Below are 17,808 nucleotides of genomic sequence, written 5' to 3' on the forward strand. Positions count from 1 at the left end.
GGGATGCTGAGGCTGGGAGCGGTGGGATGCGGGGCGCTTGTGAAACGGGGATGACGGCTGCCCTGGGGCACTCTGCAACCCAGATAAAACAGCAGCAGACCTGTTTCCCAACACCATCCTGATCGGAGGAGGAGAAGATGAGCGAAGGCTGCACCCCTCTCCCCCAGGACACTGGCAGGACTAGCTCCACGTAAGCCTCCTCCCCTCCCCTCTGACTCAGCTCTAATGCTATGCTCAGCTTTTCACTCTCTCCTTCCTCAGGCAACTCAGTTCACTTTTCTTCACTCCCCCTTTGCTGACCGGCAGCTTGATATCGCTCAACACACCCAACTGGCAGCGCCGGCTCGCCCCAGCACTCCTGGGATACGTGTCCGCACCCACCTGAGCACAGGATGCAGCCTCCCCCTCCCCTGCCACGACTTCTGGGGCCGTACCCCAAGCTCAAGCACCCTGTATCCCTCTCCCTGTGAAGTCCAAAAGGTTTGGGGCACATGTGGAAGTTGTGGGAAGGTGCTGGAGGACTGTCAGGGGTTCAGTAACGTACAGGGTGCTCCTGCTAGCCCTGTGGAGCAGCATCACAACTCAGGGAGCAGATATTACTCCTGCTACGAGTTAAGTCATTTATTTGATGATGAGACAGAGAAAGCCTGAAGAAAAGAATCGGAGCAAGAAAACACGCCTGGAGGGAAGCCTGGGCTGCTGTGCGATGATGTTACAAGATTCCTCTTTTTGTTCATCCAGCAGCCCAAGGACCTCGGTGGCTTTTCCGACTCAATCAGGACACAATTCAGTGTGGGACGGGTGGGGATGCCACGCTCTTTCATGCCAAGCCAGGAAAGGCCATGCAAGCCAGGGGTTTGCATGGAAGCCCCAGCAGGCTTTGCAGATTGAAGCTATTTTAGAATAGTTTGGTCTTTCTTCTCTTCTGAGGGTTTCTTTCTTAATGTGTGTGCATGAGCAAGCAATTAGCTGCTAAGATAGGAAGATGTTACTGTGCAGGCCCTTTGCAGTATTAAAAGCAAATTTGGTCCAGGGTTGCTCATAAACAGGTGAGTGCACGGAGATAGGACCACGTTTGGTTATTGGGAAGAGCTGCTCCTGGCAGTAGACGACACCTACCAGAACGGGCACGTCACTGCTCCTCCACGCCCACAATGGAAGCAGGGAGAGACCCCTGCTCCCTAGAACTGGGGGACATCAAGCAGCCGTGGCTGTGCTCATGCCAGCCCTAAGGCTTCTAAGCTTCTAAGGCTGAGAAGACCCAACACCATTGTCGGAGCTGACTGTATGCGAGGCACCTCAAGTCTGGAAGCAGCCCGGCTTTGCCAAGTCCCCAAAGCCAGTATGGGTGAGTTATCTTATTGTAAACATCCTGGACTTAAATTAAACATGGTTTATAAGCATGGGCACAATGCCATGCTGGGAGGTTACGTGCCATTACGCCTTGCCCTAAAGGTGTGCTGACTTGGGTCTCCACCAGCGTGGAGATTCCTGCCCTGTGCTCAGCTGAGGGCCTGCCCAGCAGCCATCGGCCGCAGGGTTAGACACGTGGCTTTGCAGGGGATGCTTTGCTTACTTTGACTTTTATATTCATTGTACAAAATTAGTAATTTACTGCTAATGGTTGAGGTTTGTAAGGTTTCACCAGTTAGTTTAGAAGAGCCAGGAGGTGCTATTCTGCCCAGAAGTGGATCCTGAATTGATTTTTTTTTTTTTAATCTTTCCCTTTCTGCAGAAAATACTAGTATTTCTGGTTTTTGTCCCAAAGTTGAGTGCAGAAAGTACAGAACTTTGAAATTTTCCATGGAAGTGCAAATCTGAACTTCCAACCATCTATTTTCTTTTGCCTTGTCTACAGGCTTTAAATTTCATTGCATCTTTCCCCATTTTGAAAAAAAAAACAAAACCAACATTTTGGTTTTGGTTTGAGGAAGGGTAGAAGACAATGACTGATTACATTTAGCTTTAAAGGATGTCTTAAATTTTTATAGAAAACTTCCAAATTGCAAACCAAAATAAACTCAGATAAGGAAATAATCTTTCTTTTCCCTCAGGGTGCCTGAAAACTTCACAACACAAAAATAACCCTCAACAAAAGTTGCTTTAAGCGCCTCGTATCTGAGAAATGCAGATGAAAACAACTGCTATAAAAAGTGTCACACGGGGGATTCTTCGATTGTTGGTAGGCTTCTTCGAGCTGTCTTTAAAAAAAAGGAAGGAAAAAACATCAATTATGCAAGAAAGCTCGGCTCTCCTCCCGGTGAGTGCCAAAGTGGCTCTTCCCCCCGGGACCTGGCAGCCCGGGCAGCAGCCGGTGCCGCTCTGCCCGGCCACTTTGCGTTTGTAGCACCGCTTTGCCAAGGAGCCGGCGGGGAGCGGCTCGGCCGCCCGGGCCGGGGCTGCGGGGCCGCGGCTCGGGGCCCCCCGCCCGCCCCGTCCAGCCGCAGCGAGGGCTTTTCTTGGCGAAAACCTGCGATTCCGGCGTTCCTCGGGAATGAAAGAAAGTGACATGTTGGGGGGGGTGAAGAGGAGGAAGGGCTGTCCCTGCTCCTGCAGGGCGGGATCTGTTCTCCTGCTTCATCTATGGAGCCCGCCCCCTTAAATTGGCTCCCGGGAGCGCCCCGTCCACCAGCCCGACGGGGGGAGAGGCGGAAAGCGAGGGAGAGCAGGCAGGCGGGCGGGCGGCCGGCTCCCCCGTCCCGGCCCGTCGGTCCCGGCCCGTCCGCCCCCGCGCACCATGCGCGGCCCCCGGCGCCCCGCGCCCCGCCGGCCCGCCCGCCCCTAACGCCGCCCGGCTCCTGCGCCTTCCCCCCGGCAGCGCACCGGGGGGCGGGGAGGGGGGAGAAAGGGGGCGGAAAAAAAGGAAAAAAAGAAGGGGAAAGGGAGGAAAAAGAAGGAGGAAAAGAAGAGCCCGGGGACCGCGGGGAAGGCTGCTCTCCTCTGAGGACAGCGCGCAGCACCATGCAGCTGGCGCCGCTGGCGCTGGCACTCACCACGCTCTTCATCGACGGCTTGAGGACAGGAGCGAGGAGGCAGAAGCTGCACCCCAGGCAAGGTAAGGGGGTGCTCGGGGAGGGCTGGGGGAGCCGGGGGATGCCGGGCTGCCGCACCCCGGGGGTGGGGGCTCGGCCTCCCCCCCCCGCTCAGGGGCATGCGCTTCCCTTCCCTTGCAGCCAAGCTGCTGGAGAAGCTCAGCGAGTACGAGATCGTGACTCCTACCCGGGTGAATGAGTTTGGCGAGCCCTTCCCCACCGATGTCCACTTCAGGCGGCGGCGGCGGAGCACCAGCGCTGCCCCCGACGCCTGGACGGCCGCCGCCGCCGCCGCCTCCCCCAAGGCGCACTACAGGCTCTCCGCCTTCGGGCAGCAGTTCCTCTTCAACCTGACGGCCAGCTCGGCCTTCATCGCCCCGCTCTTCACCGTCAGCCTCCTGGGAGAGCCCGCCGCCGAGCAGCGGCGCCTCTACGCCGAGGCGGCCGACGCCGACGTGAAGCACTGCTTCTACCGGGGGCACGTCAACGCCCGCCCGCGGCACACCGCCGTCATCAGCCTCTGCTCCGGGATGGTGAGACCCGCGTCCACGCTCCCGGCTCCGGCCCCGGCCCCGCCGGGCGCCCAGCGGCGGCGCGCCGGGGCGGAAGCGCGGAGGAGGAGGAGGAGGAGGAGCGGGGCGAGGGAGGGTGGGCAGAGGGCCGGGGACGGCCCCTTCCCCCCGCCCCCCGGCTGCGGGATGGGGCTGGCGGCTCCGGCTCGCCCCGGTCGGGGGTTTCTCCCCCCCTCCCCGCTGTTTTTATTCCGTCGGGTTCCGGCAGCGGGGAGGACCCCTCCTGCTCCGGGGGTTTTGGGGGGAAAAACTGCCACCCAGCGGCACCCCGGGGGGGAGGTCAGCGGGCGCAGACCCCGGGCACGGACACCCTCCTGCCCGCGGGGTGCCGGGGGGGGTGGCTGCGAAGGGATGACTGGGGGCTCCCAGCAGCGCTGGCCCCGGAGCCGTCCTGCAGCCCGGGGCAGGGGCACGGCCCGAGGAGAGATGAAGGCAGGCGTCCTGGCTGCCCTTCCTGCCATCCTGCTGCCCTTCTGTGCAGGGGGATATTGGCAAAGGGACGAGCAGAAGCTCCCAGCAGGGCTGACCCTTCCGTCTGCGCCGGTGCCTTCCTGCACCCCGGGGTGTCTGTCCCAGGTGCTCCCCTGGGAGATCTCTGCTGGCCTCCCTCTGGTCCAGGAGCTCTTCTGGGTGAGCGTGTTCACCTAGGCTAGTGCACGTGTGTGTGGCCAGGCAGGCCTCCCTCCCACTTACTGGTCTTGCTTCGCAGTCTAGGATGGCTGCAGGATGTTTTTTGTCTTGGATATCTTTTATTTACCTGCTAAATCCCTACGTTCATAGTCACGTGCAACTAGGAATGTTGGTGTTTTCTCATAAGCGGGGATTTCACTGGCTGGACACCTCCCTCTGGTCCTTACACATGGGCTTAAAGGTTGTCGCAGGGAGAGCTGCTGTATGAAAACCATCACAACGTGATGGGGTTGCACTGAGGCCTTCAGCACGCTGCAGCACCATCTCCCCTCAGGCAGGGGTGGCTTGGTAACTGTCACTGGCTCAGGGATGGGGTCTGGCAGACGCCCCCCTCTCGTACTCCCTGCCTACAGATTAGGAATTTGCTTTCTGTGCGTTCCAGCGGGGTGGCTGCAGGGAGCAGTGCAGCCCGCTGTGGGTGCAAGCGGTGTGACGGGAGCTGGAGCTCCAGCCCATGCCTTCGCAGGGGTCACTGCAGAACCGGGCACTCGCACACCTCCCTCGTTAGCCACTCATTTTGTTGGGTAGTCCTGCTCCGTGGTTTGTCATCGCCCGAAGCTGACCGCCTGTTCCTCTCTGGTCCCTCTCAGCTAGGCACATTCAAGTCTGACGATGGGGACTATTTTGTAGAGCCGCTGCTATCGCTCGAAGAACAGGAGTATGAAGAAGAGCACAATAAACCACATCTAGTCTACCGACACCGGACACCTCCAACCAACTCTTCAGGGGAAAAGCAGACTTGCGATACTCCAGGTACTCATTTTGTTACTGCCCTTGATGACTTGGCACTTACGAAAGGGAACTGATTTGTAGTAATTAGTAGGTTTGTGTGGGGCAGAAGGGATGTGGAGTTGAGGGACTCCTCTAGAAATGGTACCGCGTGCACTAGGTCGGGGCTCATGGTGGTACTGCTGTCCTCGGAGAGACATGGTGCGCCTGTGCTTTCTAGTAATTGGTTATAAGGAAGTTGTGGTCAGGAAAAAAGTTATGGTTTCCATTTCATCCCTGTTGTAAGGCTGGCAAGAGATCCTTTGGGCTGTCTTGCCTTAAATATCCCACGAACCTTTAAACTTGCTTTCTGTTCTCTCCTACGTGTAACTCCTAACCATCCTAATCTGATTTGCTCTCTGTCTGAAATTCTGTTTCTGTCCTTTAAATGACATCCTTCTCTCTTGGTCTTGCTGTGCTCCTGGTCTTCCCTCCCCAGATCTGGTTGTGAGTTGCAATGTCTTATTTCTTTCTAGTGGAAATGAGAAGGTCCTAACACCAACCCTGACAGTTATTCCCTTATTAATCACTTTTCCATGGTTCATTTTCAAAGGCTTTTTTTCTCTCGTGGCCCTTCCTCCACCAGCACCATCTCCCTGACCTCCTCGCTCCCTCTTTCTAGTCTTTGCACATATGAAAGAGCACAAGCCTTTTTATCTCCCCTTCACGTGCCTTGGTGAGCAATAGCCTTGCTCCTACTGTCCCTATTATCTGCAGTGGCCTCCTGCTGCTCTCTGCTTCGTTGACTTCCCGATTTTCACAACTAATCCTCTCCTTTGGCAGCAAAAGTTCTCTCTGAAGAAGTTTATTCCTTCGGTCTCCTGTTTCACCTGCTGTTTTGCCCTCCTCCTTTGGCCTGCAGCTAGATCTACAGGAGCTTTAAAGCCTAAATAGAGTAGACCTTGATTGGCTTCCCTTGCGCGGGCTGCGAGCCGCTCATGTGCTGCAAAGCAGGTGGAGTTGCTCAGGGAGTAAAGGTACCACTGGAGGAGAAGCGTGGTGCCAAGCTTAGGCTGCATTTAGCACGCGTGACTCATTTGGCACCCATGACTGTGGATCACGGCCGTGCTGTTGAGCTGTTGGTCTGCTCAGCCTGCACTGATCGCGTGCTAAGTCAGAAGATGCTCTGGTGCTCTGTGACCAGCCAGAGCTGATGCACTAGCAACATGCGTTTCTTCTAGAAGACATGTGGATACGTGTCCACATGCAAACGTACATGCTGGGGGACAATGGTACCTCTCACAAGGCTGTCGTTGTTTGTTCTTCCAAGGGTTGCTGCTGGACTATGCCATTCTGGTTTCTCTCTTCCAGCTGTTTCTGCTCCCTTCTTTGAGATCAGATGCAGGAGACTCAGAACAGTTGGAAAGAAACACGGAATCTGGCACATTGCATCAGTAGCCCTTGGAGGAACGGAGCAGCAGATCACAGGACTCATTGAATCAAAGGTAGCTGGGAGGGCTCTGACATTCACTTGTGGACTTTACTCTGTGCAGTTATAACAGTCTGCTGTATTTCATCCCACTTATGTGTATCATAGCTTCTGTTTAGGGTATCATTCTTCTGGATTGTGATTCACAAGAATAATACTCCATCCATGATATTACCTGCGTGGTGTATCTCTCTTTCTCCTCTTTTCCAATATGCTTTGCCGTTTGCTTGTCTTTGTTTCTTTGCTCTTCTCAGTTGCTCCGTGTAGCAGAGGGAGGAGGGATCTCGCCTCTTAAGTACAAGCTTGAGGGTTCCAGATAGGCATGACAGTCTTACTTGTCCTCCTGTCCTCTTCCCCTCCATCTTTCCCTTTTACCTTTGTCCACATTTTTGACAGGGAATGATGCTTTGCTCATATATATGGTGAACAAGTCTTGGTCACTTCATTTAAGGAGCAAGTGCAGGGCAGCTTGGGCAATGCTGAACCTTGGCGTCCCCCCTGAGGTTACGTCTGGTGGAGAGAAGGTGTCTCGTGTCTTTGGAGCAGAGGGGAAAACGCAAAATCTAGCAGCGCTTGCTGTTTTGGATGGGGTGCATCTGTCACTCCTACTAGAGAAGAATGGTTTTGTGAGAGTTTGAGAGTTTGTTATAGCTGTAGGGTGTTGTGCGAATCCAGCCTTTTGTCAGAAGGACATGTGAAAAGGTGCGTTTGCATTGCAGGCTTCTGGCAGGGATTGAAATTTCCTCAAAGAGGAAATTAATGCGAGGGAAATCTTAAGTACCCACCCTGCAGTGAGCATGGGAGCCCACGTTGCCGGGCAGTGGTGCTATTAAGAATGGCTTTCTGATAGTCTTCTTCCTGGAAACAATTAATAAGCAACATACTGGTGTGCCCTTGCCATGATGATGTGATTATAGACTTCTTGCAATGTCCAGAAAAAGTTTCCCTTGTGAGCTGACTGACAGATTGAGTAAAAGCTTTCATTTCCAGCAGTCTCCCTGGTGTTACCTTTAGTTTTCAGAATCCTCAGGTCAGCTTAGAAAAACAGGTATTTGATTTTGTTAAGTTTTAATTAGCAGTTTCTGATAACAGTTTTAGATCCTCTGACACATGAGAATACTCTGCAGATGTTCTGAAAAAAAGATCTTTCTCCTCTGAACGCTGATGGATATCGAATGCAAACTGTGCTCTGCATATGAACTTTCATAGAACAACACCGGGGTCTCCTGGCACTGCACTTCGGCCGTCTGGCGTATAGCTCAACCGCCGCAATAAAAACTTTTGACAAAGTTTTCCTTGGGGTAACGGGTTAATGTAGTTTCAGTCATAGGAAATGGTGCAATTTCTCCTCCTTCCCTTCTTTTAGTTAGTACCGTGAATCAATTTGTCATCTGGTCGAGGATCTGGCAGAATAATTAGTTGTGTTTTACTGAATAGCCCTGACGGGATGAAGACTTGGCCAGGCCGACAGCGTGATGTCACTAGGTGCAGCGCCACTACCACCCATCGCTTCACGATAGTAAGCTCTTCCGATCCAAATGATTAAATGTCCGCTTTTTTGAGGTGGAGGAGGAAGAGAAAAGAAATTCTGATCCTAAAAAAGGAAAAAAAGGAAGTGGCTCATTGCAAAGCTGGAGAGTAGAGCTTTCCTGCGCCCTGTGGAGGAACAATCTGACTCCGATGATAAAAGGCGCGTAGCTGCATCCTGCGGCACCGTGGGGAGCTGCGCCCGCCGTGCCGGCCGGCTCTGGGAGGCCGGCAGCAGCTCTCTGACCCCCCCGTCGAGTCTGACCTCCCATCAGGAGCAGACCAGCGAGCCCTACCCGCTGGTTTCCATGTGAAACCCTGAAGGTTTGGTCTTGCAGAGAGATGTCCAGCTCCAGATGCCAACAGGACACTGCCTCTGGTCGTCACCTAAATAAACTACTTCAGGCCACCTCTTGCTCTGTGTCTTGTGTCCCTTTCTGCTGCCTCTCCTTTCTCTCATGTTTCCCACGTTTTTGTCGTTGATACATTTATCCATATATTTTGGTTGTTGGCTTCTCTGGAGCTCTTCTCTTCCAGTTTTTTTGGGTTTTGTAATAGCTTTAGCCTTTTACTGAATTTTACCCAATCATTCTGCCAGTTGGCCACCCCTTGTTCTGAGACAGACATGGCCTCCACCTGCCTGGTGGCACCGAGCCACAATTGCCCTCTGGCCATGAGTATAAATGCAAGAGTTGGGCTTTCTTGTCTCCCCACTTCTGCTGCGTGCTCAGCTATTTCATTGCTCCAAACTCTGCAAATTCCTTGCAGCTTTTACTGTGACGCTGCTGCAGGACTCCTGAATGAACTCTTTTGGGCAGCTCCTTCTTCGTTCCTACTGTGTTCACTTTTCAGCCTTCCTGATCTGTGCTTTCTGTTTCCTTCCCAGCATCGTTAGTTAAATACCTCCCTGTTTTTGCCTCATTTTTCAAAATTCTTTCATATTCAAGACCCATCTGTGTCTGAGATGAATAAGTTAAGGACTGAATATATAGCGAGCACTAGCTGTTCCCATGACTTATTGCTGGTCAGCTGTGTGCCTGCCCTGAGGCTGGTGTTAGACGTGGGCTCTGGGGCTGCGTATGAGGATCTTGCACAAAGTCCTGGCTCCTTAATGAGAGTGCTTAAAGCGGGAATATCCACCACGGGCAAAACTCCTCATGCAGAAGCAGCAATAACACTCTGATGGTGCCAAACTAGTAGGAAGATGATTAGAGCTTTTTCTGTTTCTGGAGGAGAGCCAAAGGGCCTTAGCCAGCAAAGAGGCCTTCCAGCAATTTGCGCTGCAGTGGTGAGATTTTGGAAGCGAGCTCAGATGAGTGCAGGACAGAGCAGATCTTACCTGTGCAGAGCTGGCTGTGCCCCCACCCGCTGCCGGCAGAGGTGGGAAAGCCCGGTGACTCGGCTGCCAAGGTTGCTTTCTGAAAACCACCAAGTGTTACCAGCACAGATGACCGCTGGGCACAGCCAGGAGGCTTAGCACATCCCAGTACCTGCCAGAAACGGGTGCAAAAGGGTCTCAAATTTGCAACTGAGTATTTAGTTGCAAGGTGTTAAAGCAGTTTGACTACTCGGGAGGCAGCACATGTGCGGCCGGGCACAGCAGCTCCAAAAAGGCAAGGCCCATGTACTCATGGTACTCATGGTACCCAAGGCCCATGTACTCAGGTGAGGAGGAGAAAAGAAGCTCTGTGTGTGTAAGTTGTGTTGAGAATATTGCTATGAAAAGCACAAGACAAATCGGCAGCATGAACCAAGTCTTGCCGCCGAGCTAGCGTGACACCGGCATAATCAGTAATATGTCACTGATTTTTTTCAATTGCATTAATGAGTAATTTGTAATAGATTACCCGTTCACATTAACTTTAACAACCCTTCCCACTGAACGTGACACTGGGGAGCCACCAGAGCAGAGGATCGCTGCCCTGTGTCTTGAGCAAGCAAATGCCTGGTGCTGCCTGCCCAATGATTGCAATCCTGTTCCTGCGTGATAATTGGCACCAGCCCGCTCAGCCCTTACCGATGGTTGTCATCTCTCTCCCAGTGCCGCCCAGCTGCACGGGAAGTCATTGGTGAACCCGTGGCACAAGCAGGAGATGGTCCTGCCACCGCGTTCCCACGTGCTTAGGAAGGGGTGGCCGGGTTGAGGTTGCCGGGGTGTGGATTTGTTAATGTGTTATCAGTGTCATGACCGGGGAGGTGACTTGGGGGGAAGGTGTTGAGGGTCTAGCACCATGGTTAAAGCCTGACTTTGTCCCTTTCTGTGTAATGTGGCCTCTTGTTGGTGGAAGGTGGGTGATGAGTTCTTGCTGCTGCCTGAGCTGTGGTTTGAGGTGTATACCCAGTGTTAGAATTGGCAATGGTGGGGAACGGGGCCAAACAGGCCAGAGATGGACAATATCGTACTTGTTCTGCAGACCATTTATATGTGTTACATTCTTATTTTATAGCGGTTTTGAGGCAGAAACTTTGAATGCCTTTTCCACAGGACTCGATGTTTGATCTTGCGAGTGGTCCATGGTGAAATCCCAGATCCTTTGCAGTCAAGCTGTTGCTTTAGAACCCTTTTGTATTTTTGCTATTTCTTTTGGACTGTTTGTCTTGCTTCCAACTGCAACCTTATTTTGGTTTTCAAGTCCTTCATCCAGCAGTATTTCACATTATAGGTGTCTGGTTTCCGGGCAGGTCTTCAGGCAAATTCTGTAGTGCTGGGTCTCAAGTAGCTGTGGGATTGCAGAAGATCTGCAGGGAGGTTTTCCTAAGCCTTTGCTTCCAGGTTGAGCAATCCTTGAGCTCTTTCAAAAGTCTAAGCTGTCAGCTTTGCTTTTGGCCTCAAGGTAAAACATTGACTTCATTCTTTCCCGCAGAAAAGTTTCTCATTTTAAGGAAGTGAATTGTCATTTATAGTCAGATAGTAATTATTTCAGGTTTCCTTCCCTCCCAAAAACAGCAAACGAGAGAGTTACGTCACAAGTCCCATATGCTAATGTAATTAATTCTATTTCTGGCTTCCTATTGAGGTAATAGCACAGTAACGGCCAACTAGTACTTGGTCAAACGGGCCTGGGATGTCAAACACAAGCTTTTCCCATACTGAGTTGGGAAAGGGATCAGGCTGTAATGTTTATGCTGTCTTGCTGTGGTGTTGGCAAGTGAAATAAGATATTAGACTGACTAAAGTTAAAAAAAAAATGATCGCAGACAATGATACAGATCGCATAATTGTGGTTTTGTGTGAAAATTTCTCAATGTGAGTTATAAGCAAAGTGCATGCATTTTGTTGTTGTTACTCTTAGTATTGAAAATGTATCAAGCATCCATCTGGCAAGAAAGTTTAATTCTCTAATGGTGGAAGATCAATATTGTGTCTAAACAAATTATTATTGATTGGTTATTGTTTTGCAACTTAGGGTAAATGAACAAAGTTAAATTGTTCTCTGAAATCCAAATGGATGTACTTGCAGTTTTGCAACTACTTTTACGTTGCATGGACATCTGCTGAAGAAGGGCAGGCGGGAGAAGCAGGGAGGTATCACTTTGGTACTTTCCATCTGTACACCATGGCATATGCTACTGAAAATAAAGAGGCTGACTATTCTGTGACTTCTCTTCCCCCGTGCCTGTATTGTCATTACCAGCATCCCTGTGGCCAATTGCTGGGTAAAGTTTCTTTATTTCTAATGGGATATTTTTTATCATCTTTTACTAAGCGTGAGTACAAAGATGTGGTGATCTCAGTGTTGTCCTTGCTGATGTGGTACCTCATAGGTATCACTAGATATGAGTGCAGATTATGTGTTGGTGCACTTGCAACTGTTATGCATCGAAAGTTGCATTAAGAGCAAGCAAACAAGCACAGGAGTTTGGGTGCTCAGGTGGCTTGCAAGGCAGAAGTCAGGTCCAGCAAGTGGCAACCTCTAGAGCTCTGCAGGCAAATAGGTTCAGTTGGCCCAGGCAGCACAGCAGGCAGCAGCCCTGGCTGGTTTCCTGATGTGCTGAAATGCCACTGGTGTGTGTCAGTGTGCCGGTGGTATATTCGTGCTGGTTTGACCCACAGCCTGGCTCAGACGTGTGTCTACTCATAGGTGAAACACTGGGATGTACTTTAGCAAACTGCCCAGCCCCTTGCAGTGTCAGGATGGTTTTCAAGGGTATTTTGCCATAGTTTTTTTTAGTCATTCTACAGGGCTAGCTTATTTTTCTTCCTGAACCAGTGGATTATGGTATCAGTGATTTTTCAGCACTGTAACTTTGTCAGCCATGCCTTAAACCAATTTTGTATCAATTCAATGGTGCTTTTGTGCCTTGCAGTTGTGAGATGCAGTTATTTAGTTATTTTGTCTGTAAGATGATTTTGAATCATTTTCCGCCACACACTCAGCTCATGTGTTACTATCTGCTTTCTTAAAGAGGCAATTTATTGTTTTGTTTATTAATCTAGTTTCTGTCTAGTGTGCAAAATTGATAGCTTTCACATACAACTTTTTACCTTAGGCAGAAAAAAATTATTTAAAGCTGGAATGCATTCTCACATACATCATCGGGAAAGAAAACATCTAGAGTATGTGTGGTCTTTGGTGTTTGCATGGTATAAAACCAGAGAGTATTTTCTTACTAAGGGAAGTTGATTGGTGCTAACTGCAAGTCCGTGGTTCTCAAGGACTCTGGTTCAAGCAGCAGGAAGAAAGGCAGGATCACCCCAAAAGACATAGGTGGATTCAGCCTCACCTTGAGCTTTGGCACCTCCAAGGATGGAGTCTCCATAGCCAAAGCCACCACCCTGCTTGCTCTGGTGCACAGGCCGCAGTGGGTGAATGGCGGTGGGACTGCTGATTTTGGTATCCGCGATGCTTTATGCCGGTCTAAACTGCTTGTGACTCTATAGCGTTGCTTGCTGGCCTTAGAGTATTTTCACATATTACAAACACAGATCCCAGGCTCTGTGCTTCAGCTGACTTCAGCAGCAGGTGCTCCTGGACATGGACCTTTCTGAGGATCTGAACATTGCTCCAGTCGGACATCTAGGAAGCTACTTAGTAAAGTGTATGTGCAAAATTCAAAGTGGAGGAAGGCAAGAAAATTAACGAGCAGGTGTGCCTGGGTCATGAGAGCTTACGATCCATTCATGCAAATGTTTCTCTTAGTAGCAAAGAAAACTTTTTTGTAGAAGCCTAGTATTTTGATTCTCCTGGAACAGTTTGGGAGGGAACTCTTTTGAGCCCAGATTGCTTCCTAATTCAAAGGGAAGTATGAACAACATGTGGAAAATTAAGTTTCTCTCCTTCATATTGCTCTAATAGTGGCACCTGTGAAAGGTCTGATATTTTACTGCATATTCAATAGTTCCAATCATGAAAGTTTGATCTACGTAGTTTTGTCCAGCTCTTGCCAATGCAGGTTGAAACTCCAGTTGATCTCTCTGTTAAGTGGGCTCAGATTGATTTGCATTTGAACACTTTCCAGTTTGGAGATTAGATAAATCAAGCAAACTTTCATTTTTACCCTCAGTGCAGAATACCTTTCTCTTTGGATCCTGACTGGCCTGGATCCTTCATTTCCCTTCTGATGTAGGTCATTGATCTCGCCTTTATCAATAAAGACAATTTCCCCTTTCTAGCTATAGCAGCAGCTCCATTTGCCCAGTCAAGGAGCTATCCAGAGAGAAGGCAGGATTGGTCCTGCTCACAGGACTGCTCGTCTCAGTGCGGAGCAGAGCAAGGCAGTCGCTGCTCCCCCATGACGTTACCGTCCCTGGCTGTTGTCCGAGCAGGGTGAGAAGCTGCTGGCAGCGGAGGAGCGTTCAGCCCTGGCTATGCTGGCCACAACAGCACACCCATGGTAACAGAGGTGAGAATTTGCCCTCATGCAAATTCATCTGAGATGCATCTGTGGATATATTGAAAGATAGATAGAGATATAAAACATATTGATATAGAATTAAAACAGACCCAGGGCTAGAAAAATCCTTTGGTCCAGCTTAGGACCTGTTTTGGTCCTAAAGAGGAGCCAGTTTCCATCCCATTTCCTGGCAAGAAGAGACTAAAATGTGGCTTGATTTCAGCCAGCCTGACCTCCGCATGAAGAAAATCCATTTTGCCTCTTGCCTCTCTTTTCTGAGTGACGGCAGCTGCTTCAGTGGCTGCTGTTGTACCAGCTGCAGGCAGCAAATTCAGGCCAGGCAGCTGGAGCCGGAGCTTGTGCTGAACCCTTTGGGCAGGGTTTGCTGCCGTGGCTGCTGCTCGAGTCGAGGGAGGCAGGTCACACACTGACCGCCTGCCTGGAGGGAGCTCAGCTGAATTTTGGTCTGCTTTATGGAGGTGTGCAATAAATAATTAACTTCCAAACGATAGTTTTATCATCTGCGCAGCTGGATCAGAGCAGGTCTAGGAGTGTTATGGGCCAACCGCTGAGCAGCAAACTTTGTGTTAAAAATCCTAGGTCACACATTCAGAAAAGGTATGATAGTAAGTTGGTTTGAAAGGACCATGCTCCTTTTCTAGCAGGAAGAGGTTGTTAATGTTGTTAGCTCGAGAAATAGATTCCCCCCCCCCGCTCTCTCTCTTTTACGTTTGTTTTTTTTATTTTCCCCCTGCTATGTGCAGCTCTCATGAACTTGGAGCTGAACTGGAACTGCTTGCATTGTCACATGTCTTATTTAATTGTGCAAATTACTTTCTATTCCAAGGACAAGTTAATGTAGAAATGGAAAGGATTAGAACTGTTGGGATAAGCGATCGCTCTTTCTTTTAATTTTTGGTTTTAGCATAACAATAGCTACTATTTCAAAAGCAGTCCCTGGTCTGCTCTGTCACCCTTTCATACAAGCAAAGTACTCGCGTAGGGCCTGAGCCTCCCCTGCCCTCTCCCTTGGGATAGATCCAAAGTCCATTAATCAGCAGAAATCATCCATAAATCAGCTCAGTGGGCTCTGCGCTAAGGCTTCTTGCGCAAGCAAAAATAAATGGCATGGGTGGGAAGATGCCATCAGGAAGGAATATCCCTGTCACAAGGTTGGGTCTCCTTTCTAAGTCCCACATAACAAAGAAGAAACCAAGTGGAAAAAAAATGAACGTACACCTCCAGGTCTGTCAAGAGACAGTGCAAACGCCATAGGCTGTCTTAGTAAAGCAAGCAGTAAAATGGACGTTATTCCAGCAGCCTTTTAGCGACCTCTTAAATGAATATTAAGTGTTGAATCAGTGCATAGGTTTGCCTAGTACTTGAATTATTGATCTGTACTTTGTGTGGTTTTAAAGTATTTGTCTACTCATTGGGGTTTTGTTTTTTCTGCAAATTAAAGAAAACGTGCTGTTACTTAAACACATCCAATCACTGCCATGTGTAGGTAGATGTTTTTCAGGTCATTTGCAGAGATTGAGAGCTTGCCAAGCAAACCATTTTCCTTCCTGATTTCTGTTAATATATTAACACAATAGAAAAAAAAGCAAAACCAGGTGGAAAAATATCACACCCTTTTTTGGTGTTGTGTGTGGCAGTAGGAAGCTGTCGCTGTAGAATTGCAGTTTTCTTGTGTAACGTGAGAGATTTTCACTTCTGCTTGATTAAATGGCAGTATGCTGCACCATTCAATAAGAGCATTTTTGTTGTGGCCACCGTAACGGAGCGAGTTATCGACAGCATCAGGCACATGGAGTACTGGCAGTGCCTGTATGCAGCTCCCGTTAGCGCTAGTGGGGGTTTTATGGATGGGTTGAGAGCAGTGCACTGCCATTAGTGTTTAATTTTTTACAGTTGAATGTGCACCATCTCTGAGTGTAGTTATATGCAGGAAAGATGGGTGGAGATAACAGTTCACTACTGTCAAAGTCCAGCTGTGGCTTTACATGCCGTGTATCCCCACTCGCTTGTGCTTGGTTTTACAGTAACTAGGCTGGCAAACACACTATACGTGACTTGTCCAAATAGCGTGCTGTAAGCATTGGAGTGACTTCATACCTGGAAAAAAATATGTTGGTTTTTGAAGGGATGATGTGGCTGACTTGATTTGTGTGCCGGATGGGGGAAGTACACTGATACTGTACCGACACTTGGCACTGTTAGGTTAACGATTGGACTCAAAGATCTTAAGGGTCTTTTCCAACCTAAATGAATCTGTGGTTCTGTGACACCATGCCAGGTCTTTGCAGTAGAAAGAAAGGTAGTTTTTCCTCTGTGTTTTTCCTCTTTTTCCTGTGGCTGTGTTGGGCTCTGGTTCTCCCATGTGGTGGGCCAGGTGGGGGCTCTCAGAACCAGACCTGGCATTTCGTGTGGACCTCTCTGGTTTTTGGGTGGTATTTTTTTTTGAGTGTGTGACAACACTAGCTGCAGGATATCAGTGCAAGCCTGGCGAATGTCAATTAATTTCTTTAAACGTCTCCTGTATAACAGGTGTATCTCCAAAGAATCCTTTGCATTTCCCTCTTCTTTTGCTATCTAACTTCCCTCTGCGAGGCTGGCTGGAGGAGAAGACGCCTGAGCCCCGTGGTCCCATCTGGGGCTCTGCGGAGCCACGGCGGCAGATGGTGCAGAGTCTGCCTTCACACCGCAGCCTTGCCTTCAGCCTCGCTCTAGCCCTTTTGAGCATCTCCCCATCCTTAATGCATTTTTCCTTGAGCGCCTGCTTCTTTTGGAAGTTAGTTATTTAAAAGGGAAATTTAAGTGACTGGCTGAGGGCACAGAGAGGAGGGCAACAGGCTGAAGGGCTGAGGTTAGCACTTTCTCCTCGGTCTGGTCGTCTTCTCACCTTTAAGTTATTTGTATGCATAGTTGGCTTCCTGCACTGATTGGCACTGAATGAGTCGGGATAATGTCACGGTTGCCCACAAAACCGTGCCAGCATGAGAGCACAACCTTGCCAACACAAGGGCATTGATTAGTGCAGAGGAACTAGGGCAATCCAATTATAACCACAAATGCCATTGGCTTTCTCGAATTCTTACTCAAATAACTGCGGACTCTCTGCTGTATTAAGGTGGTCTGGACTATATCGAGAAAGGGGAATTTGTAGGACTTAGTGCAGAGTGAAACAGGATTTAATGCTTAAATACTCTATTGCCTATTTACACATGGGGCAAAAGGGTAGTATTTTTCAGATAGGTAGAGCTGGCTGACCCCCTTTGCCTGCCTTGATATTAGAGAATGTATTTTATATTTCTTTTTTTTGGAAATTATTACAAAATATCCTAAGAGGAAACTACACAGGAAAAATAGCTAAGAAGTTTCCTATCATTTCAATCTTGTTTGAGCATTGAATATTCCTTTGTTCCCTAATATTATGCTTCCTCTAACCTACTCAGTGAGTCAGATAAGGAAATGTGATATTTTTCACCACCACCACGAAATTAAACTAAAGCTACAAAGAGCGTGAGGGTTGTAGCCTGGAGTCTTAGATGAGTAGTTCAGATCTGGCTTTATATTAAATGCAGAAGCGAACAGTCTCTCATGGATGAATCGCATTCAATTAGCTACTTCCTATGATGAACTGATTAAAAATTAAGTGGCATCAAATAAGACTGATTTTGCTCTTACATTTAAATAATGCTATAATTACATACTGATCAGATGGTAAATCTTAATTGTACACGTTCCATATGTTTTATTTGCCTGTTCTCCCTCTTCACTTTGTCGTCTTTGTGTCAGCATGGAGTATATTTTCAGGCTGCTTTTATGTTTGGCCTAATTGAATATCAAAAGCAGTATATGTGAAACTTCCTGAATTCTATTCTTTAGCCAGTGGCAGCTGTGCTATTAGATGACCTTTACCATTCCCGTAGCACAGAATAATAAAGGGAGG

At 49.2% G+C, this 17,808-nt stretch overlaps 1 protein-coding gene across 8 annotated transcripts in view; it reads left to right on the top strand.

Moving 5' to 3' along the window:
* Window positions 1-2,646: 2,646 nt before the first annotated feature.
* ADAMTS9 (ADAM metallopeptidase with thrombospondin type 1 motif 9) overlaps window positions 2,647-17,808 on the top strand; it is an 84,875-nt gene continuing 69,713 nt past the window's right edge. For 7 of the 8 annotated variants that reach the window (XR_012044554.1, XR_012044555.1, XM_072875739.1 and 4 more), the window contains exons 1-3: window positions 2,647-3,055; window positions 3,174-3,565; window positions 4,885-5,047. Coding sequence is in view for 5 of the 8 variants with exons in the window: in XM_072875739.1 (XP_072731840.1) it covers window positions 2,962-3,055; window positions 3,174-3,565; window positions 4,885-5,047 (649 nt within the window). In the remaining 3 variants the exon portion in view is untranslated. Of the gene's footprint in view, window positions 3,056-3,173; window positions 3,566-4,884; window positions 5,048-6,379; window positions 6,508-17,808 lie in introns of those variants that run through there. The other variant, XM_072875744.1, reaches the window with a different exon arrangement.

This window comes from Ciconia boyciana, chromosome 11 (genome assembly GCF_034638445.1).
Source record: "Ciconia boyciana chromosome 11, ASM3463844v1, whole genome shotgun sequence".
NCBI classification, from domain to species: Eukaryota; Metazoa; Chordata; class Aves; order Ciconiiformes; family Ciconiidae; genus Ciconia; species Ciconia boyciana.